This window comes from Ictidomys tridecemlineatus, chromosome 4 (genome assembly GCF_052094955.1).
Source record: "Ictidomys tridecemlineatus isolate mIctTri1 chromosome 4, mIctTri1.hap1, whole genome shotgun sequence".
Taxonomy (NCBI): Eukaryota; Metazoa; Chordata; class Mammalia; order Rodentia; family Sciuridae; genus Ictidomys; species Ictidomys tridecemlineatus.
Window position 1 is genome coordinate 5,089,021 of NC_135480.1, and position 26,210 is coordinate 5,115,230.

Sequence of the window (26,210 nt, forward strand, 5' to 3'; positions counted from 1 at the left end):
AACTGATCATCAGGAAGAAAAAGAAGCAGTAAGAAATGACTAAAACTTGCAAGGCTTGGAACTAGCAGTTCTGAAAGGCAGGGGCTTCAATGTTTGTGTCCATCTCCTTGAGATGCAACAGTCCTGATGAAGCTGGATTAAGTATGTTTGCATGACCCCACAAAGGGCTCTCTACTGTATGACTTCCTGTTGAATGCCAACTGAGCCAAATGTCAAATATGCAAAGATCATCTCTAACAAAAAGTTAAGTTCCAATAAAAAGTTTCAAAGTGGCAGCAATTAGGATCCAAATGGAGACAGGTATAGGCTAGAAATCAAAAGTCCTTTGGCTGGTATACAAGAAACACACACACACACACACACACACACACACACACACACACACACACACACACCCTGAGTGAGATGACCTGGCAGCAGTGGCCTGGGTCTCAGATCTCTACCAGCACTCTCTTCACATGCTTCTTCAGCTTGTCAGACCTGGCTGCTCCTAACTTCAACTCAGCTCAAACCCTCCTGGCATCCAGAATCTCTTGAATTCTGTAGATCTGTATATTCCTAGATTTATCAAAGCAAACCACAGAGGCTGCTATTTAACCTCTAAAACACCATAGAACTATAATGTACACAGCTTTCAAACAGACTGTCCTAGACCTGGTTCACCTAGGTTCCAGGGTCTCCTGGAGAATATTGCTTTCCTTGTTATAATTTATGGAAGAAAACTCCTAATGATCTTAATGGTCTTACCTTTTCAAACCAAGGTTAAAAATTAAAAGAAAAGTTTTCTCTTCTGTGGCTCCTTGCCCATTACAGGTTTTCCTGGCGACAGCTGTCTTCCAATTTACCACATTAGCAGGGTAGCAGGAATAAAGTGGGATATGGTATGAAACAGAAGCGCTCCTATTAAAAAAAGAAGAAGAAGAAGAGGAAGCAGCAGCAGCAGCAATAACCACATATGTTCTCTTTTGGTCTGATGATAACTGCCAATAAAAGACACTGGCTCAGGGTTTTGATTCCTATAGAACTATACTTCAGAGAATTAAAAGGTTGTACTTAATTGAAATTTTTCTATGTGAACAAAGGAAAAAGGTTCTGTCATCTTTCAGCCCACACTGAGCAATAACCCAGAACTAAGTACAGATACTATGGCAGCACTATCAATAAGAAGAAAACACATACCCTTATCTTTATTTTATGAAAACATTAGTGACATTCTTATCCCACATAAGGTTGGCTATGAAGTCACCATACTTTAAAACAATAAAACAGAGTTTAAAAGAATTTTCCTTTACATGCCCCGCAACTAATATAACAATTACATCTTTTATCAGGAGTAGAACATTAAGGTCATTGTCCAGATGTAGACAAATCCATTCTCAATCAACCAAATATTAGAGAGGAAATATAAATTATTTTACAAGGCATTTCATATACAACTTAGCATTACAGAAAGTTACTGAGGTTGGCCTTAAACTTGAGATACTCCTGCTTCAGCTTCCCGAGTTGAAGCTATCACATCTGGCTAAAATGTTTTATTTTTAGAATTAAATATACTTCTTTTTGTTTTCACCTATGTTTGTTTTTGGTTTTGTTAGTTCATATTGTTTGTCTTAACAAGTATTTAGCATTGTTTCTGCTTATCTTGAGAGGAAGTTTGGAGTTGAGATGAGAATGTAGTGTAAGTTTTATGGAAGAAAGGCATTAGATGAACAGCATTTTTCAAGTTGCCTTATAGACTTCATCTTAGAGGACTTCTAATGAATATAGTTTTCACAGTTTGAATCTTTAAAAGCTCTTTCCTTCCTCATCTCACACAGTTCTTCAGCAATTCTCTCCTTCATTTCACTAGCATCTGTAAAGAATAAAGGTTATGCATTTCTCACAGGAAATGCTACAGAAACCAAGCTTTGTTTCCATACCACCCATTACAAGTAGTAATTTTGACCACTTGGTAAGATATTTGCCAGAGTTCTTCACTTTAAAGTAAGCATTTTTCCTTAGTTAAGTGTTCTGTAGGAAGACACTTACAGACTGTGTTCTTAGAACATTCATCCAGTAGTTTTATTCCTCCTGGCAACAAACACCACAACAACACGAAGGGGCACTTGCAGTCTACTGCTCCTTCTGCATGCACTGGGTGTCATTCGAACTTCAGAAAGATGCTTTCCTAACTCCCCACTTTCTTTCTTTCCTGACTTCAGTATCAGTATGCATTCAAAGATTCTTATTTATTAGCATCGTTATTTATTCTTATGTTCAAGTTGCCCCAGATTTGGCTTGTGGGAGCCCTTTCAAGCAGGCTCATGTGTGCTATTCATACTTCTCTAGCACTTTCTTATTTCCTCTCATAACAACATGTTCCGGATTCCTTCTGTACATTCTCTGCCATAGCTTTGAAATCAGCCATTTCTCCAAGGAGTTCCAGTTCCTTTAATAGAGGATGTTACATAGAAACGAAGAACTAACAGCTAAGTATGCCCACAAAAGCAGGAACTGTCAACTTTTTCAACCCAGGTGTTGTCACTTTTTCTGCCATTTTTATAGCAGATAACACCGAGAAAGAATGTCAATACCACATAATTCACTCTCTCTGTTGTGTACCCTTAACTTTCAAACATGAACAAAAACCAAGGATTACATACACCGCCAGAAAGCTTCTATCACGAAAAGCAACAAAACAAACAGAAAATTGGGAGAAAAAAGTAATTCATGAGAACAAAAAAATAATATTTGATACCCTTAGATAGATATAGAGGATACTATTTAAAGGGGTAAAAAGATGAAAGAGCCCTAGAAATTTTAAAAATTTCACAGAAAAAATTAAGAACTGAATCAAAAGATTGGAAGATAAAAAAGAGAACAGAAAAACAGATCAGAGGAAAATTGAAGAAATAATTCCCCAAAGTTCCTGAAGCAGACTCACACCAAGAAACATCCCCCATGAAATTTCTGACCCAAGGCATAAAGAAGAGACCGGGTCTTCCCAAAAGAAGAAGAAAAAAATCTGAATAGTTTCAGATTTCTCAAAAACAAAATAGAACAAAGATAATGAAGGTACAGGGGTGAAGCTCAGTGGTGGTGCTTGCCTAAGGCCTTGGGGTTCCATCCTCAACACCAAAAAAAAAAAAAAAAAAGAAAAAGAAAAATAATAAGTGTCTGCAAGGATGTGCAAAAAAAAAAAATCAGAAACCTTGTGTGCTGTTGGTAGAAAAGTAAAATAAAAATGAAACACCTACTGTGGAAAGCAGTATGTTGATTATGCTTAAAGAATTAAAGATAGAATTACCAAACAAAAATTTTGCTATGTGACCTAGCAATTCCATTTCTGATTCTATACTCAAAAAGAACTGAAAGCAGGATCTCAGAGATATTTGTGCACCTATGTTCACACTGCATTATTCACAATAGCTAAACATGGGAGCAACCCAAGCATGTGTTAGCACTGGCCAAGTGCTTTTCAATTCTAGTATTAGTTACTATCCTTACTCAGTTTAGGAAAAAAGGCAGTAATGATCTGCTCTCTATGCTATTTTGTAAGTTTTAATATAAACCCCCAAATATCCCGGCTAGTACAAATTCAAAGAAAGCCACAGCTGCCATATATGAGAACACATTTTCTCCTTATGTCATATGTCACACATGACTACAAATGAACACTCAGTTAAAGACAGGCGATGGACCAAAGCAAGGAACCCTACTTCTTACTAGCATCAGGAATCCCTATGCCAGACCATCCTGATCAGTGTCATCTTAATGTGGATCCCAACCATCGCATGCTACAAGTGTCCTCATACGTGTTCTTGAAAACACTCAAGTCTTAAAAGATCAAAGATAACAGGGAGGGAAGATAATCCATCTTTATGAAGGCCTGGTCACCATTTTGTCTTCAATGCCTAGCACACTGTTAATTTAAAAATAAATAAATAAATAAATTTAAACATTTTTAATTGTAGATGGACATAACTACAGAAATATAAAAAAAATGAAGGTGTTATCAGTGGACCTTTATTTTTCTATTTATTTATATGTGGCGCTAAAAATTAATCCCAGAGCCTTACATATGCCAGGCAAGTACTCTGCCGAGGAGCTAGAAACCCAGCCCCAATACCTTTATTTATTTATTTTTACACGATTCTGAGGATCCAACCCAGTGCTGCACACATACTAGGTAAGTGTCCTAGCACTGAGCTACAACCCCAGCCCTCGTCCACAAAATTTTGAATACAAAAATCATCAAAAATGATTTGCACAGCTGGGCATATTGGTGAACCCCTGTAATATCAACACTTGAGAGCTGAGGCCGGATGATTACAAGTTTGAGGCCAGCCTAGACAACTTAGTTAGATTGTCATAAAACAAAATTTAAAAGGGCTGGGGGTGTGGTTCACTGTTTGCTTAGCATGTGAGACCCTGGATTCAATCCCCAATACTGCAAAACTAAAATTTTCAAAAAATGTAATTGTACAAACATCCATATTTGGGAGATACAACCTAGACAAATTAAACTTCCATGTCTTCAGCAGAATCTTCCAACAAAATAAAATTGGTAAAACTATCAGCCAATTTTGGAAACACCAACAAAAAGCCCAGTAGAACATGGCGACACATGTCTGTGATCCCAGCTATTTCCAAAACAACAGGATGGAAAATTCAAAGTCATTCTCTGCAATTTAGCAAGACTCCATTTCAAAATAAAAGTAAAAAAGGGCTGGATATATAGCTCAGTGGTAACAAGCCCCTGGATTCAATCCCTAGTACTACCAAAAATAAAAATAAAAAGTGGGGGCTTGGGGGAAGAAACATCAAGACAAGAATGCCAAGGTTTCTAAACCATTCATCAAAAACCACCATATCAAATCAGTGGGTGGGAAGACAAAAGTAAAGGGGAAGAGAATGGAGAATAAAATTGATCAAATTATGTTATGTGCATATATAAATTTGGCATAATGAATCACACTATTATATATAATTATAATGCACCATAAATTTTTTAAATCATCACACCAAGAATGTAAAAATACTTCTGTATAAAGTTCAGAACATCCAAGGTAAATCCATACTGCCACATTCTGAAGGTAATGTCCTATATGTAAAGTACTCTAAGGACGGACTTTGACACCTGGTTTGTTGTTCAATTTTATTTATTGGACTGTCTGGCTATGCAACCTAATGGACACTCCAATTAGTGCAGGCATACTTGAAGATCTAAACTGGTATTAAAATGGAGCCAAGCTGGGGCTCAGCAGTAAAGCGCTCGCCTAGTACAGTGAAGCCCTGGATTTGATCCTAAGCACCACATAAAAATAAATAAAATAAAATAAAGGTATTGTGTCCAACTAAACTAAAATATGTTTTTAAAAAAATGGAGCCAAGTCATAAACAGAAAAATTAGCATCTAAAGTAAAAGCCCAGAGAACCACCTGTGCCTGCTGTAACAACAATGGGCAAGGGTGCACAGCATGATACAAATGACAACACACCCTCAATCACCAAGCTATATATGTTGGTTCAGCTGAGGTACACACTCAAATTTTATTTGAGGTGAAAGCTGAAACTTTTATAATCCAGAGAACAATAGTCAAGAAAGACACCAAAACTTCGTGTACGGCATCTTGGCAACCAAATGATCAGAGATAAAAGTAGAGTAGACTGTTGGGAGTGGGGTGGTGACAGAGGGTATAAAGCCTCAATTAGACAGGGGGGACACATTTCCTTCTTTGAGATAGCATATGCCATAGTGAACACAATAAACGGTAACTTATATTTAAAAATCACTGTTTCAAATATTCTCAAACACAAAAACTACTAAGTGTTGAGAAGATGAATATATTAGTTAATGTGCTTAATTACTCCACAGCATATTACTAAATCACTTTGTATCTATAAACATATACAATTATAATTTATCAGTGGACCTTTATTTGTCAATTGATAGCTAAATAACATTGAAATTTTCATATGTCCTTAAAAAAAATGGGTGAAACATTGACAAAAAGAGACCCAAGTCAAACCAGCTATATTAATATCACAAACTCAAGAGTTCAGTTTTTGCTCCTGGTTTTGAACATGATCTTTGACAATTTAGCCACAATCATATGCCTTGGTATGCACATTAATATTCTAAAATTCTCAGAGATACACACACACACACACACATAAATAATTATTCTAGACTTGAGCTGTCTAATTCAGTACCTACTCACCACACCACACATAGTAAATGAGCACCTCAAAGGTGAGATGAAGTAAGGCTAAGGAACTGAATTTTAAAATTGGTTTATTTTTAACTATTCACATTAAATAGCCACACTGATAGCTCATCTAAAATACATAATCATATAAAGTCTACTATTTATCACTGCTCCGACTCATATAAAAACTAAACACCGGGCGGGGTACAACGGCCTATAATTCCAGTGGCTTGGGAGGCTGAGGCAGGAGGATCGCAAGTTCAAAGCCAGCCTCAGTAAAAGCGAGGCACTAAGCAACTCAGTGAGACCCTGTCTCTTAAAAAATATATATACACTAGGGCTGGGCATGTGGCTCAGTGGTCAAGTGTCCTGAAGTTCAATCCCTAGTAAACCATCCCCCCCCCCAAAAAAAAACTAAGCACAAAATAAATTTTTATGTTCTATAATCCCAGACAAGGAAGTTCACATCTCTAGAGGTCTCAATTTTTCTCCAAAAAAAAAATATTAATGATAATAATAATAAAGTTCAACTATACCTCCACAATTCTGAATGAACTAGTGTATTATATAAAGTAATAATCTTCACTGTAAGAGTGGCAGTGTAATTAAAACCACATTTTCCTTAAAATGATTGTAGGCACCTTAACCTGACAATATAAAGATATCATCCCTCCACACATCACCCAACTTAATGGTGAGTAGATACTGAATTAGATAGTTCAGTCAATATGTGTGTGGCAAGTTATCTCTCTCTGAACTTGTTTTCTTACCTGTAAAATGGGAGATTTAAACCAAATGATTACTTAACACATGCAAATCTTAAAATTATTCATTCTTACAGATCGAAGAAGTAAAAAACTACAAAGGAAACCAGAATAATCAAAGAAATAAAGAAAAAAATTAATCCATCAACACTATAGCCTCAAATTCTTAAGTTAAGCAAAATCTGAACAGTGGAAAGTTCCAATAATAGAGAATTTAAAGTTGTAGAATATCAATGTACTCTGTTGGGAAACCGGTTTGGTCTATTTGGATGTGCCTAGTTTTTCTTTCTTCTTCCTTCTTTTCTTTTTTTTTTTTTTTTTTTTTTTGCTTTAGTCCACACATAAATACACTGCTATCTTTAAAAAAGACCAAACTGCACAAAGGTCAGCAGAGCCAGAATCCTGTGCTCACAGAGACCTGAGTTTCCTTTCCCCCCCACCAGTGAGCTGACAGATAAAGTCTGCCCCTGACACTGGGTGCAGGATAATCCCCATTGCAACATCCAGGTTCTCAAATAGCATCAGACACTTGCTTACTTCATCACTGAGTCAAACCAAGCAAAACCTGATGCTCTCTTGATGTGGCTATAGATTCAGCAAGATAAAGCCCGTAGCTTATTCCACATCTCCCTTTCCTGTACTGTGTAACTGATACAAATATACAACAGCAGAATCCCCTGAAAACCATCTTAACAAGTACCTGAGAAAGGAATGTGGACCAATGATTTATGTACAAAGTGCTAAAAGGTAGAAGGGTCAAGCAAAAACGACTAACAAGCTTAACACACTTCATTTCAAAGATACACTGCTAAAGAGCTTCTGTGGCCTATATCAGACCCACCAGTATGCTTCTCAATATCTAAAACAGGGGAGGGGAATCACCCTCAAAAAATTTGATTTATAGCATGATAGAAAAGACACCAAAAATCATTTTGCAAAGAAGATATATTTTACATTGGATATACTTTCCTTTGTTTTACTGCTGGCTAAACCAGGCCACGACTGACAACCATTCACTTTTTAATTTTCACTATTATAAAAAATGCCAGAGTTCCCAGAAGCGGAATCACTGGATAAGAGGATATGCACTTCTCATGAGTTGCATGAGGCCAATCGGCTCTTCATGGAGGGCCCACAAGCCACATTCCCATCAGCAATATGCAAACACCTGGTCCCACACCCACAGCAATGACATCTTGCTTTACTCCTATGGGTGAGGCCAGGCATTGTCCATGTGTTTGAGGGCCACTTCACTTTTCTGCCAACTGTGCTTATGCCCTTTGTCCACTTTTCTACTAGACTGGTCTTCTCAATGATTTGTAGTGGTTACTTAAAAATAAGAAAATGAGCTCTTTGTCTGACAGTATTCCTGCTTCAGCTCACTACAATCTGGACCTTTCTATACCATCAACTCAAACAGCCCTTTCAAGTCACTAATGACCTTCAGATGGGCTAAATCCAAATGAAACTCTTCTGTCTGCATCTTAACCTCACTCACAGCAAGATTCAATGCAGGCCTCTCTAGATTCTCCTTATTAAACATCACCCTGGCTGGCTCCTCTGAACAGCCACTCTCTTGGTTTCTCTCTGACCACTTCTCAGTCTCCTTGCCTAGAGGGTCCCTCTTCTCCTCTCCACAACTCATAATGTAGGGACTGTGAATATTTCCTGCAGACTCCCTAAAGCTGACCAGGATATGGCCAATCCCTAGGATACTCTTCCAAGTTGGCTGGGAGTAAATTCACATCATTTACTCACAGTTTCTCCAGCAATAAAACAAACTCTGGGGAGACTAAAAACATGTTTGTTTTTTTTAAGTAAATGAAGCCATTTCTATGAGATATACACACACACACACCCCTCTATGAACACAACTGAGATCCAAATTTATCAAGCTAGTAGTTTGAAGTCTCTGCACTTCACTCACAGGTACTCAATTACTAGAGACTTTCCCCTTCAATGTCACACAAGCATATCATATTTAATATCACCAAAGAGAACCTAGGTTCTTATCACACATTGTCCACCCAACTAAACCTTTCCTTCAACAAGTTTTCCCCATCTCAGGAAAAAGCACACCCCAAGTATGAAAGACAGTTTGGAGAGCAGCCCTGGTTCCTCTTTGCCCTACCAGTCCAACGCACCAAAATTTCACCTTCCTCTTATCTCTGTTCTCCTTTCATTCCCTCCAAGCCATTTTCTACTTGGGTGCTTAATCAGACAGCAATAATGATGATGACAACATTCTGATCTACTGTGGCAGTCACATAAGGCTTCTGAGCACTTGAAACCTGACTAATTTGAATTGAGATGTGCTATGAATATAAAACATGCAGTGTATTTCAAAGACTAAGAAAGATAGTGAAAATGTCTCATTAATTTCTTCATATTGATTACATGCTGAAATGATATTTTGGGTATACTGGAATAAACAATATATATAAAATTAAAATTACTTTTTACCCTCTATTTTTTTCATGTGACAACTAGAAAATTTAAGATTATGTATGCAACTTGTATTGGACCTCTACTGACACTGCCCTGAGCATTTCACTGCATCCTTCACCAGCATCTTGTCCACCTTCGTTAACCAGGTATGACCAAAGCACAGAAAGCACTGCGCCTGGCAGTGAGTGGGCACCTAGATGTTTGCCAACTGAAGTGAAGGCCAAAAGTTGATGTCATTTATATATACTCACATAAAAGCAAAACACTAAAAATTTAATTAAGCTGAATAATACTTTTAATACAAAACTGGAATTAAGAAAACATTTGGATATACATACCCTTAAAGAAATAATATCTGCTTCTTTAATGTTCATGCTAAACACCCTGTCATTAATTTTTCTAAATTTTCATCACAGAAGTTTCCTTTGGATAGACAGACATTGAGAACACCTAGAAATCTAAGATGGCCGGAAAAGAACTTAAGAATATTGAATCATCAATCCTTAAAACACTGATCATCAACTCTAAACAGCAGTAAGAGGTTATCAACTCTAAACAGATGACAAACAGGCAAAGTTTGTTGTTTAGCTGACAAGACTTGGACCACGCCAGGTCCAGGCAGGAAGATCCTTTGAGTCCAGGAATGTGACACCAGTCTGGACAACACAGTAAGTCTTCATATTAAAAGAAAAAGAAAGAAGAGACCCTGCTGACTAGGCCTTGCACCACTTTAAACAACCAAAGAGGGTGTACCTCACTCAAAATGACAAGTTTAGTGTTCTCCCTACAGAAAATGCACTGACACGTGGCCTTGAAAAGGGACCAGAAACAATGTGGACACTGCATTCCAAAATGAAGAGCTGGCATCTTAAGTATAGACCAACTCAGATCTAAATGAATTTCAACGTGATTTAGATTGGAAGCCCTTAAAAATTTTCAGTTTGGCTACACATTCCATCTCTGGAGCAAGATCACAACCAAAGAAGCAACATCAGTTTAAGAAATCTCCTCAAGTAGTGGCCAGTGGCACACACTTGCAATACCAGCTGCTCAGAAGGCTGAGGCAAGAGGATCACAAGCTGGAGGCCAGCCTGGGCAACTTAGTGAGAACCTGTCTCAATAAAAAATAAAAAGGGCTAAGGTGTAGCTTAGTGGTTCAGGTCTCAGTACGGGAGGGATGGAGGACAGACTGACTTTCTCAAGACCCAACTATTAGTATACAAGAAACGGAGGTCAGAGAACACTGTGGAAACAACACCACAGAACAGTCAAGGTTTCCATAAACAGATAGTAAGGAACAGGGCAAGAATGAGGAAACTCCAGATTTTTAAAAAATGGGTCAGATGTGATGGTGCATACCTGTAATCCCAGCAGCTGGGGAGGCTGAGACAGGAGGATCACAAATTCAAAGCCAGCCTCAGCAATGGCGAGGTGCTAAGCAACTCAGATCCTGTCTCTAAATAAAAACAAAATAGGGTTGGGAATGTGGCTCACTAGTCGAGTACCCCTACCCCCGAATTCAATCCCTGGTACCACACACCCGGCCCCCCAAAAAACTTTTCAAATAAAAAGTGGGTAGACCTTATTTGGATGCTAATTTGCCTAAATTAGAAATCTGATGTTTGAGACTACTGTGAATTTCAACTCTTACTAGGTATTGAACAATATAAAACTGTATAAAACTTTAATATAAAACTGGCTGAAACAGCTACTAAAAGTAAAACTGGAGTAATTTTTCCCATCATAGATATTAAAAGGTGTTAAAATCTATACAACCTTTTTTCTTTCTTTCTTGTTTTTCTTTTTTTGTACCAGGGACTGAACCCGGGTGCTCTTAACCACCAAGACACATCCCCAGACCTTTTTATTTTTTGTTTTGAGATAGGGTCTTGCTAAGTTGCTAAGGCTGGCTCTGAACTTGTGGTCCTTCTTCCTCAGCCTCCTGTGGCTCTATACAACCTTTGACACATTAATTCTTCTACTCTGAGTCCATATTAAAGTGCTTACCTTGAGTATAAAGTCACATATAACAACGTCCAGAGTTTATAACAGAAAATCAGAGAAAGTCTATGGAGAACACAGGATACTATGGGGAGCATAACAGAGCAAACAATCCAGGTCACTCATGAACACCTGCACCTCAGTATCTCATAATAAGTAACAATAACAATGTATCTTAAGTTATTTATGCAAAGAAACAAAGCCCCTTGAAAATGACCTCAAAACTCTTAGAAGGTGGTATGGGATTGTAGCTCAGTAGTAGTGTGCTTGCCTAGCATGTGTGAGGCACTGGGTTCGATCCTCAGCACTGCGTATAAATAAATGTTAAAATAAAGTTCCATCAACATCTAAAAAATATATTTAAAAAAAAACTCCTAGAAGAAAACATGAACTAAAATTGCAGCTTTGGATTTGGCAAAGCCTTCTTAAATATGACACTAAAACACAAGAGACAAAAGAAAAATAATGCATAAATGTGTACTTTATTAAGTTATATTGTTTTTTGCTTCAATGACATCACCAAGAATTGAAAAATGCCCGGCACAGTGGTACATGCTTGTAATCCCAGCAACTTAGGAGACCGAGGCAGGAGGATTCTAAGTTTGAGGCCAACCTCAGCAACTTAGGAAGGTCCTAAGCAATTTAGTGAGATCCTACCTCAAAATAAAAAATTAAAAAGACTGGAGATGTACCTTAGTGGTAAGCACCCCTCCAGTAACAAAAAAAAAAGGGGGGGGTGAGACAACTCAAGGTGGAGAATATACTTACAAATCACAACTGATAAAAATTAGTGCACAAAGTATTAAAAGAAACTCTTGCAACCCAACAATAAATACAACCCAGTTTTTTAAATGGGCAAATAATTTAAGTAGACATTCCTCCAAAGACAGAAAAACAGTCAATAAGTATAACAAAAAAAGATCCTCAATCACTAGTCTTCAGGGAAATACAAATCAAAAACCACAATGACAACACTTCAGACACTATTATCAAAAGACACACAATAACAAGTGTTGGTTCTTTATGGAGAGAATGAATCCTCATTCTCTGGTGGGAATGTAAAATGATGCAGCTACTCCAGAGAAAAATCTGGTATTTTCAAAAAAGGTTAAATAGAGCTACCATGACTGAACAATTCCAATCATTCATATATGTATATATTCAAGAGAAATGAAGACATATGATGACAGGAACTTTGCACACAAATGTTCACACCAGCACTATTCATAAAAGCTAAAAAAAAAAAATCACAAATATCCAGCAACTGATGAATGAATAAACAAAAGGCAAGGTTTCCATACAATGGGTATTATTTGGCACCAAAAAAAAGAAAGAGGGAAATAGAAGATGTACTAATACATGCTACCACATAGATAAATCTTAAAAATATTGATAGTGTTAATAGGCTAGTCACAAACGACCACATACTACATGATTCCATTATATGAAATGTCCAGAACAAATATGTAAAACACAAAGTAGCCGGGTAATCCCGGCGGCTTAGAAGATAGCAAGTTCAAAGCCAGCCTCACCAAAACCGAGGCACAAAGCAACACAGTGGGACCCTGTGAGCTGGGAATATGGCTCAGTGGTCAAGTGCCCTTGAGTCCAATCCCCCTTGCTCAAAAACAAAAAAAAAAAAAGTATATTAGTGGTTACCTCTAGGGCTGGGGAGACAGAGAGAAATAGGAGTGTAAAGAGTACAAGGTTTCTTTTCAGAGTAATGAAAACATTTTTGGATAGGGGCTGGAGTTGTAGCTCAGTGAGGTGCTGGGTTCAATCCTCAACAACACATAAAAATCAGTAAAGGCATTGTGTGCATATACAAGTTGAAAAAAAATCGAAAAAAAAAAACATTCTAGGAGACTGGAAACAGGTGCACAAATCTGTGAATATACTAAGAAACATCAAATTGTATGCTTTGAGCAGGTGAACTCTATAGCATGTTTATTATTTCTCAATAAAAGGATGATACAATCTATATTTACAAAGAAGCTAAGAAATGTTTGTTTTTTAAGGACTTCAGCATCTGAACTTCACTTTACCAAATGAAGTCACATTTTCATTGGAACTTCACAATAATCATGTAAGTTCCTTTTTTTTTGGTGGGAGGGGGCAACAATCTGAGTTACAGAGATATTAACTGACCCAGATATCAGAAGAAATGGCTGTGTCAGGACTCTGAAATGGCACACTTCTTTCTCCATAGTGGTGCCTCCGAAAATGTTAAAAGTAAACCCTATACCACAGGTGGAGCTACACAACAGCTACTATTATTTACAGGGGACCTCATATGTCCCAGGCAGTTCTTTAACATTTTTGTACCTGGCACATTCCAGGCACTTAAACATTTGTTGAATAAATCTGATTTATCTCCTGTAATAGTTGAAAACACCAAGTCCAAGAAATCAACTAATTAAAGCATTATTACATGGCAACAAACTTTTCTGATAAAAAATTTGTTTGGGAGGACTTGTGAAATGTACACACAAGAGGGGAGTGATGATAAAGTACAGGAATGAAAATGAAGCCCTTTCAAAACCCCAGAGGGTCACTTTTAGTGCCCAGTGGGAACAATGAAACAGTTGAAACTTGGCAACAGTCCAAAGATCTGAACACAGCACTCTTCTAAGGAGAAACCAAATGAAAGCCAACACCTGAAAATGTTTAGCATTTCACTAATTATTCATTAGTAGTCTTAGTGAAAAATCCACAGGTATTACTATCCAGGGATTTAGCAAACAAACCACAAAGAGTTAAAAAACTAATTAATATTGAGAGGGAAGTATGGGACCACAGTACATTCATCTATTGCTGATACACTGTACATACACGGTACATGGGTAGTAGTTTTTTAAAAAGCAGTATGATACACAAGATTTAAAAATAAAAATACCTCATGGTGTTTAAAAGGAAATTTATCAAAAAAGAAACTAGGGGGCTGGGGTTGCAGCTCAGCTGTAGAGCACCCGCCTAGCATTTGTGAGGTGAGGCGCTAGATTCAATCTTCAGCACAACATAAAAATAAATAAATAAAGGTATTGTGTCCAGCTACAACTAAAAATATATATATTAAAAAAACTGTTTTACAAAGGATAAGTAGTAATGGATATACATCCATAATCCATGTATGATGAACTATGTATGAACATTACATGAACTATTAGATAATCTTCATAATAACTCTTACCATGCAAGACAGGATATTGGAACTAAGAGATCAAAAAACTAGTGTTTAGCAACACTGGGATTCAAGTTCAGCAGCACTTAACACTACTTTACTAGGGTCGTAACTGACTGGGAATACAATGAGCATGGGTGGAAACACTTAGTAAGCACTCAAACTGAAAAGAAGAGAGAACAACATCGGGGCTCATGACAGATGTGAGCATCGTAGGTACACATGGGCCTTGAAAGCAGAGCTCTCCCAAGGGGCAGTATGGAAAATAAGAAAAGCTGAAGAATAAAATGTGAAAGGGGCCAGGAACAAAATTAAAGTCAAAAATGGTAGGCAGGAAAATATAGCATCACAGAACTTGGAAATTAGACAAAGAAAACTCTTTCCTGGATTTTGCTACCAGAAATATTTAAGCAACCAATAGTGCTTTGAATACCTTTGTACAGTTCACATGTACATCAAAAAGATGCACTAATGTGGACAAACTGGCACCCCAATGCACCGGGAAAGTAAAGTAGACCAGTTGTTACACAAAAAGTTTGATAATTCCTCAAAAAGGGGGAAAAAGATTGCAATATAATCTAGCTATTTCACTTATGGGGATATACCCCCCAAAAGAAATATGTGCATATCCATGTTCACAGCAATCTTTCCCTGCTACCCAAAAGACGGAAGCAGTGTAGTGTCATCAATGAATGAATGGGTCAGCGCGCGCTCACACACACACACAGGAATATAATTGAAACTTAAAAAGGGAAGCTATTCTGGCATATACTGTAACATGGAGCAAACACTAAAGACATGCTTGAAGCCAGTCACAAAGGACAAATACTGCATGATTCCACTTACATGAGGTACTTAAAATAGTCAGATTCCTAAACAGACTGAGTGGTGGTTGCCAGCAACTGGGTGGAAAGGGCAATGAGGAGTCAGTGTTCACTGAGTATGGAGCTTCAGTTTGGGAAGATGAAAACCATCCTGGAGTTGGGTGGCAGTACAGTGTGAATGAACTATAATTAACTGCTGGAGGCTATAATGAACTACGTGCACAACTTAGGGTTAAAAACTCCAGGAGAGACCCAGTGACAGAAGGTCCCCATGCTTTTACCTCCAGGAGAAAGGTCACCTTTTGCTTTTGGCAGGGAAAGGGGAAAAGGAAACAGTATGGAATATGGTTCTAGAGCACTGAAATATACCAGAGCATTTTGTTTTTAACAAGACCTGTTCTCAAGAAAATGATTTTGTAGCTGTGAATAAGAACAGTGGTGCATACCTGTAGTCCAGCTACTTAGGTGGCTGAGGTAGGAAGATCAGGATCCCAGGAGTTCAAGGGCAGCCTGAGCAACATGGCAAGACCTCATCTCAAGGGGGGGAGTGGGAAGAGGGAAAGGAAAGGAAGGGAAGGGAAGGGAAGAGAAAAAAGAGAAGAGCAGGGCATGGGAATACATGCCTGTAATCTAGGAGACTTGAGAGGCTGAGAGAGAACGATCACAAGTTCGAGAGCAGACTCAGCAACTCGGCAAAACCCTATTTCAAAATGAAAAGTAAAAAGGGGTTGGGGATAGAACTCTGTGGTAGAGCACCCCTGGGTTAAATTATCAGTCCTGAAAGAAAGAATGAAAACTATTTTACCAGAGCCTAACAGACATGGCAGGGTACAGGGGCAGATTTAATGCTGGCCGAGTTCACAGACCAGGGCCACTGGCTGACCAACAGACTAAGAACTAGTCACAACCTTATAGAATACTTCCAGACCCCACTGGTTACACTACTAAAGGTCTATTTATCACAGGTCCTTTTACCAAAAGCATTGGGTTCGCCCTCCAATGAAAACCTAGAAGGCATACTATAGGGCAAAAACCACAGTCTAAAAAAATTGAGAAAGCATCAGAACCAGAGTCACAGATGGCAGGAATGGTGGAGATATCACACAAGAAGATTCTTAATACCAAGACTAATGTGATAAAGGCTTTAGTACAAAAACTTAAGACAACAGATTAAAAACAGAAGGATAATATAAAAGCAGAGATAACAAGTCCATGAAAAAACACTGACAGGAATGAAGAATGCCTTCAACAGGCTCAATTAGGAGACTGGAATAGATTCAGCTGAAGAAGGAATTTAATATTGAAGATATGACTACTAATTTTCAAAACTGCAAAGCAAAGAGGAAAAATGGCGGGGGGTGAGGACCAAACAAAATACTCAAGAACTGAGGAATGACTACAAAATCTGTTAACACATCCATGAGGTGGTGCCTGGACAGAAAGGATGGGGGGAGAGAAAAAGAAGCAATATTTGAACCAAAAATGACTAAGAAAATTCCCCAAATTAATGTCAAGACACCAAATCTTAGGTCCAGGGAACTCAAGAGAACAAATTATGCCAAAAATTAGACCTAGGCATATCATAGTCAAGAGTCAGAAAATTAAAGAAAAACTCTTGAAAGAAGCCCAAAAAAGGGTGCTGGGGGTCAGGCAGCACACCTTATCAATAGAGAAACATAGTAAGAATTATATACTTCTTAGAAACCATGCAAGCAAGAGAATGGAGAAAAATGTTTAAAGGGTTGTGAGAAAACCAACAAAAAAACCACCAACTTATACACTGCAAAATTATTGTTCAAATTGTAAGAGGAATAAAGACTTCCTAGACAGAAAAGAAAAAATCAAGAAAATATATTGAAAAAAAATACTTCAGAGAAGGAAATTATATAGGTCATAAACCTGATTCTACATATTAAAAAAAGAAGAGCACTGGACAATGAACGAGATTTAAAAAATTTTTTTTCAGGGGCTGCGGTTGTGGCTCAGTGGTAGAATGCTCACCTAGAACCTGTGTGAGGCACTGGGTTTGATCCTCAGCACCATATAAAAAATGAATAAATAAGATAAAGGTATTGTGTCCAACAACAACTAAAAGAAACAAACAAAAAAACAAAATCTTTTCATTTCTTATTCTTAACTGATAGCAGGTAAATTTGTCCAAAGTAACAACAATATTCTCAATTATGTATGCTTTGGTATTAATGTTTATTTATGAAATGAGCAACAAAGATGGTTAAAGAAAGAGGAAGAACCAGGAATATTATATATTTGTACTACCATTACAAAAAGAAAAAAAAGCTTAATTTATATGCTAGGAAAGCAGAGAAAATGGAATCAGAATGATTGAATCACAAAAGACAGAAAAATTGTGAACAAAAACAGGAACAAAGAACAAGGGCATGGGATTGCAAATTGGTGCAAATCATTTTGGAAAAGCAGTATGGAGATTCCTCAGAAAACTTGGAATGGAATCACCATCTGACCCAGCTATTCCACTCCCTAGTTTATACCCAAAGGACTTAAAATCAGCAAACTACAATTACATGGCCACATCAATGTTTATAGCAGCTCAATTCACAATAGCTAAACTGTGGAACCAATCTAGGTGCCCTTCAACAGATGAATGGATAAAGGACATGTAGTACATATACACAATGGAATATTACTCAGCCTTAAAGAAAAAACAAAATTATGGCATTTACAGGTAAATCAATGGAACTAGAGAACATCATACTAAGTGAAATAAGCCAAACCCCCAAAAAACCAAAGGCCAAATGTTTTTGAATAAGTGGATGCTGATCCATGGGGGATGGGGGATGGTGGTGAAGGAACTTTGGATTGTGCAGAGGGGAGTGAGGGGAGGGCTGGGGCTGTGGGATGGGAAGGACGGCAGAATGTGAGACAGACCTTATTACTCTATAAATATATATGATTACACTCCTGGTGTGACTCTGCACCATGTTCAGCCAGAGGAATGAGAAGTTGTGCTCCATTTGTGTACAATGTGTCAAAATGCATTCTACTGTCATGTATAACTAATTAGAACAAATTTTTAAAAAACCAAAAACATATGCTTAAAGTGGTTAAAACAGCAAATTTGTGCACATTTTACCAAAATAAAAATGCATTAATGAAAATAAAAATTAATAAAAACAAGGGCAAATAAACAAAAACATAAATTGATATGGTAGATGTTTCCTAATTATATTAAAAACTATATTAAATGTCAGTGGTCTAAGTACACTATGTAAGAGAGATAGAGTAGATTTAAAAAAAAAAAAAAAGCTACAAGAAATCCACTCCAAATATAAAGATGCACACAGATTAAAAGTAAAGTGATAGAGGGCTAGGTTGTGGCTCAGCGGTTGAACGCTCGCCTGGAATGTACAAGGCCCTGGGTTCAATCCTTAGCACCACATAATAAATAAAATAAAGTATTGTGTCTAACTACAACTAAAAAATAATTAAAGAAAAAAAAAGTAAAAGTAAAGTGATAGAGAAAAATAAGCCATGCTAACACTAGTCAAAAGAGCAGAGCAGCTAACAGAGCAGATTTCAGAGCAGGAAAAGTTTTCTGAGCTAAAAAAAAAAGAAAAAAAAAGTACTACATAACAATAAAGGGATGAATACTTAAAGAAAACAACAATCCTTAATGTGCATGTAAATATCAAAATACATGAGGAAGGCCAGTCAGGATGGCACAGGCCTGTTTTAATCCCACCTACTCAGGAGGCCATGGTAGAAGGATCACAAATTCAAGGCCAGTCTGGACAACTCAGTGGGACCCTATCTCAAAAGGGACACAGGGTAGCTCAGTGGTAAGTGCTTGAATTTTCTATTAGAGTTAGAGACTTCAACATCCCTCTATCAGAAATGGGCAAATCCTGCAGGTAAAAAAATCAGTAAGGCTAATTAAACTCAACACCATTAATTAACTGGATACAATGGTCTCACCCACCACCAACAGGTAGATCAGCATATTCTTCTCAAACTCTCATGGAATGTTCACCAAGATAGATGTCATTCTGGGCCATAAAACGTACCTTGACAAATTTAAAATAGAAATCATACAATGTTCTCTCAGACCACAATTAAACCAAACTAGAAACCAAAAACAGATAAATGGGGAAATCCCTAAATGCATGAAGATTAAGTAATAACATACTCTATATAACATGGTTCAAAAAAAAGGAGAAAAAAAACATTTTGAACTAAATGATAATAAAAATACAACTTTTCAAAACCCATGTGATGCAACCAAAGCTTAGCTAGAAATTTACAGCATTGAATGCACATATTAGAAAATAAAAATCTAAAATCAATATTCTATGATTCTACCTTAAGAAACTAGAAAAAGTCCATCAAATTAATTCCAAAGTAAAAACAAGGAAAGAAATAATAATTAGGGCAGAAGTCAATAAAATTAAAAATAGGAAATTAATGGAGAAAAAAGAAAATCAACAAAACCAAAGGGTTTTTTTGTTTTTTGAATACAATAAAACTGATAGGTTTCTAGCCAGGCTAACCAAGGGAAAAAATTACTAACATCAGAAATGAAAGACAGGATAATCACTACATTTCCCATGGATATTAAAAGAACAGTAAGAGGCTGAGCATGTAAAGCAGTGCTACATGTAAGTCTCTGGGTTGGATCCCCAGCACCATTAAAAAAAAAAAAAAAAAAAAAAAGAAGAAGAAGAAAGAGAAAGAAAGAAAATTGAAAGGAAAATAAAGAAATAACTACTCTATGCTCAAAGTTTTAATAACCTAGATGAAATAAAATAATTCCTTAAAAGAGACAATCTGCCAAAACTTAAATAAATAAGACACAATAGCCTACATTTATTTTTGAAAATTGAGTCAGTAATTAATGAACTTCAAACAACAAAAAGCACCTGGCCCAAATGGGTTTACCAGTGAATCCAACAAAATTTTTAAGGAAAATAATTATACCAATTCTCTACAGTCTCTTTCAGAAGATGGAAAGAAGCATAGAGAATACTCTGTAACTCATTCTATGAAACCAGCATTATCACAATACCAAAATCAGAGAAAGATATTATAAGAAAAGTACAAATCAATCTCTCTCATGAACATAGATGCAAAAATCCTCAACCAAATATTAGGAAATCAAATTCAACAATGTATAAAAAGAATTACATACCACAACCAATTACTTACCTCAGCTCTCTTTAACATCTGAAAATCAATTAATTTAATCCATCCATCAACAGGCTAGAGAAGAAAAAAAACAATCACATGATCCTATCAATAGATGCAGAAAAAGCATATGACAAAATCCACTAAACATTTACAATAAAAACTCAGAAAACTAAGAATAGAGGGGCTGAGAATATAGCTTAATAGCAGAATGCTAGCATGCAGGAGGCCCTTGTTGTGATCCCCAGCAACAAGAACAGCAAATGGACAAGGAAGAAGAGAAATAATTAAGAAAACTAGGAATAGAAGGGAGCTTCCTCAACCTGATAAATAATACCTACAAAAAATCTATAGGTAACATCACAATTAATGGTCAGAAACTTGAAGCTTTTCCATTAGGATCAGTAATGGGGCAAAGGAAATACCTTCTTAACATTCCTTTTCAACACTGTACTCTTAAGTCCTAACTAATGCAATAGGACAAGAAAAGAAAATTAAAACCATACAGCTTGGGAAGAAAGAAATAAAACTTTGTTCACAGGTAAGATGATCATCCAAAAGAATGTAGACACACAACATCCTGCACTAAAAAGGGATTATACCAAGTTTGTTTGCAGGATACAAAGTTAATATACAAAGGTCCTATATACAACAATTAAGATGGAACTTGAAATTTAAAAAACACATTACAGCCAAGTACCATGGCACATGCCTACAGTCCTAGCTAAATGGGAGCTGAGGCATGAGAATTATCTGAGCCCAGGAGTTCCAAGCAACACAAGGACACCCTGTTTCAATAAAACAACAAAATTATTATTTACATTAGCATACCCCCAAATGAAACACTTAAGTATAAAACTAACAAAATAGCCAGGAGCGGTGGCGGAATTACACACCTGTAATTCCAGAGGCTTGGAAGGCTAAGGCAGGAGGATCTTGAGTTCAAAGACAGCCTCAGCAACTTAGCAAGACACTTAGCAACTCAGTGAGACCTTGTCTCTAAATAAAATATAAAATAGAGATGGGATGTAGCTCAGTGGCCGCGTGCCCAAGTTCAATCCCTGGTACCCAAAAGTAAAATAATAAATAAGTATAAATAAAACTAAAATAAATAGCAAAACATGTACAAGATAAATATAAGGAAAACTATAAAACTCTGATAAAAGATATCAAAGGAACTAAACAACTGGAGAGACATAACATTCATGGATAGGAAGGTTTATCTCTATATAATTCAATGAATCCCGATAAAAATATGATGCATTTCATGAACAGTTAAATACAAAGAATTCTGAAAACAAAACAGTAAGAAAATGAATAACCCAACTGAAAACTGGCAAAAGACACAGATACTTTCACCAAAGGAGATACACTGAAGGAAATAAGCATACAAAAACATGTTCAACACATTATTAGGAAACTGAAAACTAAAATACTAAGATACTGCTACACTTCTATTAAAACTGTCAAAATAAACTACCAAGTGCTGACAACAATGTGAAGCAACAAGAATTCTCACTCAGCACTGGTGGGAATTAAAAATGGTACAGACTTTTTGGAAACTTGCACACTGATTATTTAAGGCATCTTTATCCACCAACATGGAAGCAACCAAGATGTCCTTCAGTTAACTAAGTGAAAAAATTTTAGCACACCCAGATAATGTATTATTAGTCAATGCTAAAAAGAAAGAAATTATGCCAGGCACAGGGGCACACACCAGTAATCCAAGCAGAACAGGAGGCTGACAGGAGGATCTTGAGTTCAAAGCCAGCCTCAGTAACGGTGAGGCGAGGCGCTAAGCAACTCAGTGAAACCTTGTCTCTAAATAAAATATAAAATAGGGCTGGGGATGTGGTTCAGTGGTTGAGTGCCCCTGAGTTCAATCCTGAGTATCTGCCCCCTGCCTGGCCCCCAAAAAAGGGAAATAAGAAACAGAAATAATTATCAAGCCATGAAAAGGCGACACAGACCTATAATCTTAGCTCCTGGGGAGGCTGAGGCATGAAAATCACAAGTTCTAGAACAGCAAGACCCTCCCTCAAAATAAAATAAAAATGCCTAGGGATGTAGTTCAGTGGTAGAATGCCCCTGGGTTCAAGTCCCAGTACCACCAAAAAAAAAAGAAAAAAAAAAGAAAGAAAAGAAAATCTAAATGCATATTACTAAATGAAAAAAGCCAACCTGAAAAAAATTCCTACATGACATTATGGAAAAGGCAAAATATAAAGATGGTACAAAGGTCAATAAATGCTAGAGGTTGGAAGGAAGGATGAACTTATTGGAACAGAGGATTTCTAGGGCAGAGAAACTATGTTGTGTGATATTACAACGTACTACAATGGTGAATACATGTCATTACATATTTGTAAAAATCCACTCTTGAGTGATCCTGTAATACCAGCAACTCTGGATATTGAGGCAGGAGTATTGAAAGTCTGAGGTCAGGCTGGGCAGACCCTATTTTAAAATAAAAAAGACTGGGGCCAGGCACAGTGGTGCACACCTGTAGACCTAGCAGCTCAGGAGACTTGAGACAGGAGAATCTTGAGTTCAAAGCCAGCCTCAGCAATTCAGTGAGGCCCTCAGCAACTCAGCAAGACCCTATCTCTAAATAAAATACCAAAAAAAGGGGGGGGGGGGCTGAGGAATCCAGGCACAGAAGTAATCCCAGTGGCTCGGGAGGCTGAGGCAGGAAAATCATGAGTTCAAAGCCAACCTCAGCAAAAGCAAGGTGCTAGGCAGCCTCAGTGAGACCCTGTCTCTAAATAAAACAAAAAATAGGGCTGGGGGTATTGCCCAAGTTCAATCCCGGGTACCACCCACCACCAAAAAGAAGGGCTGAGAAGGTAGCTCAGTGGTAAAGCACCCCTGTGTGCAATCCCCAGGAGGAAGGAAGAAAAGAAGGGAAAAGGAAAGGAAGGAAGGAAAGAAATAAAGAGTAACCCTGAAGTAAACTATGGACAATAATGTTATAACGTAGGTTCATCAATTGGAAGAAATGTACCATTCTCATGAAGGATGTTGATATGAGGAGATGTTATAAGAATATGTATGGCAACTCTCTGCACTTCCTGTTCAGTTTTACTGTAAACCTAAAATTGGTCTAAGAAACAGTTTATTTTAAAATGATTTAAAATGTAAATTTTGTTATATATTTAATGACAATTTTTTAAAAAGACTTGCTAAAGACTGACCATTTATAATAGCACTTAAATCGATGTCAATCTCATTTCAGGAGGGAGAAAGAAAAGCTTTCTGAGAAAAGTTTTCTCCCCACTGCTTCAACAGTTGTATTTTAAATGCAAGGGCAAAAACCAAAAGAACTCAGCTAATAACAGTATTTTACTTCTACATTAAACAGTGTAGTTTTAAAGGATTCTAAAAACAAATAATTTTTTATATCAAACTAAAAGCAAGTAAAATTGCTGGTGATAACAACAAAAATCTAAAGCCCACTAATATGGGAAAGGCTATATGTACACTCAGTATACAAAAAACTTAAAAGAATGAAATAGATCAATATATAACATATTGGACATGGTTATTTTTATAAAACACACATAACCAGCACTACATTTTTCCTATAAGCAGATATACCTATAAGCATGCAAAAATATGTTTAAAAAAATCAAGAAAGTGGACATTAAATTAGTATCAGCAAAAGATGGGAAATGAACCAGGAAAAGGTAATCAGAAGAGATTTTAACCTTCTCTATGTTTTTTCCCCAAAAATAAATTTATCACCTAGCACTTGAGTAAGTTTCTTAAAAGCTACAACTTTCTGTCCCAAATAGAAAAAGGACAATGAAATAAAAAATAAAATTTCACAGTATCCTACAACTCAAGATTTCACAGCCAAAGCCATAAAAAGCTATATTCATTATTCATTATACAGTCAGTTTGGCCTTTACCAGCAATTCTGTGACAATTTATGACTGAGGCTGCTGCTCTATCTTTTAGGATGAAGATGAAGGAGGGAGATGGAGGAGGAGGGAGAGAAGAGGGAAGGAATGAAACAAAAAAGGGGAATATCCTACACACATCTTAAAAGAATAAAGAGTTAAAAAAATAACATGTAAAGAATCAAGCACAAACAGCAGCTTACTAGCAGGCATTCCCAAGCAAAACAGAAGTAACATTTACCAGATCTGAAGGGTAGTTAAGCGAGCAATGGCAGGCTGCAGGTTTAAACCAAACATAAGACACTTAACTAGTGTTCCAATATGGATTTGAGGTACTCTCCAAAAGCTCCTGTTAGTGCACTTATACGCACAGGTTAAATGATTGGATTATGAGAGCAGTGACCTATCAATCCATTCCAGTCTGAATGGACTGACTGGGTGGTCATTGTAGGCAGGTGGGGAATGGGTGGAGGAGGTCCGTCATTAGGGGTATAACCCGTCACACACTCACCCATGTCTGCTTCCTTGCTGCCATGAGCTAATATGAAGCCTTCTTCCTCAGAGCCCTGTCCCCATGATGCTCTGCCTCAGCTTGATTCCAGAGCAATGGAGGTGGCATCTATGGACAGGACCTCTGAAATCTTGAGCCCCTAAACCCTTTCCCTCCTCTAAGTTGCTCTTGTCAGGTATTTTGGTCACAGTGACACAAAAGCTAACTAAAACTAGTAACTAATGTCAAGAAGGGAAAAACTATTCCTGATAGCATGGTAAGCGCAGGAGTGGCCCTCTCTGATTTTATCGGGGGTAGACACAAAACATGCCCAGCAATGTTTGTTTTTAATCCTCCCTCTCTAACCCATATCTTCTATAATCCATTCTCATTCTTTCCTCTTCCACCCTGGAAGATTATTAAACTCTGCTTTTCAAAGTCTGGTGAAAAAAAGTTATGCCGCCTATGTATTTCAAAATCCTTGGCTCCACTGGAAGATACTACTAGCCCCAATCTGCACACCTTTAGGTCCCTCAATGGAGCTTTTGTTCCTGATTTGCCTCCTTTTAACTTACTAGTCAAAGTTAAGACTGGTTTTTTTTATTTCTTTTTTTTTTTTTAAGAGAGAGAGAGAGAGAGAGAGAATTTTTAAAACTTTTTTAGTTCTCGGTGGACACAACATCTTTGTTGGTATGTGGTGCTGAGGATCGAACCCGGGCCGCACGCATGCCAGGCGAGCGCGCTACCGCTTGAGCCACATCCCCAGCCCTTAATTTCTTAATTGTCAATGGATTTTATTTATTTACATTCAGTGCTGAGAATCGAACCCAGTGCCCACACATGCTCATAGACAAGTGCTCTACTACTGAGCCACAACCCCAGCCCTAAAAAAAGACTTTCTTACAAGACATCCCCTCCACCCCCTTCATACTCTTCCTTTCTGAATTTCCTCAAAATCGATTGGACTCAATCTATGTTGACATGCATCCCCTTTCCACATTGTTTTTGGTATTCTGTACTTGGCTGGAGTCACATAAAGGTCATATTAATGTTTTCCAGCAATCAAAAGATTCCATTTCAAAACAGTAATTATCCTTGAAATTTTTCCTATTTTTGGAAATAAAAATGAGCTAACTAATGTAAAAGAGTAGAAAATTGAAGAAAGGGTGTCAGTGTTAGAGCATTTGCCTAGCAAATGTGAGGCACTGAGTTTAATCCTTAATACCACATAAAAATAAAAAAATCT

General features: G+C 37.2%; 1 protein-coding gene across 33 annotated transcripts in view; it reads right to left on the reverse strand.

The window, feature by feature from the left end:
* The window catches only part of Ppp6r3 (protein phosphatase 6 regulatory subunit 3), a 135,654-nt gene that overhangs the window by 92,834 nt on the left and 16,610 nt on the right, over positions 1 to 26,210 (reverse strand). For 25 of the 33 annotated variants that reach the window (XM_078045462.1, XM_078045458.1, XM_021731730.3 and 22 more), the window contains exons 2-4: positions 21,466 to 21,568; positions 20,591 to 20,644; positions 19,368 to 19,452 (exon numbers count right to left, since the gene is read on the reverse strand). The exons of 2 other annotated variants lie outside the window; for them this stretch is intronic. In XM_078045462.1, coding sequence (XP_077901588.1) covers positions 19,368 to 19,388 — 21 coding nt within the window. In that variant the 5' untranslated portion in view covers positions 19,389 to 19,452; positions 20,591 to 20,644; positions 21,466 to 21,568. Of the gene's footprint in view, positions 1 to 747; positions 901 to 10,762; positions 10,860 to 19,367; positions 19,453 to 20,590; positions 20,645 to 21,465; positions 21,569 to 26,210 lie in introns of those variants that run through there. 6 more of the 33 variants (XM_078045464.1, XM_078045450.1, XM_078045451.1 and 3 more) reach the window with 5 other exon arrangements.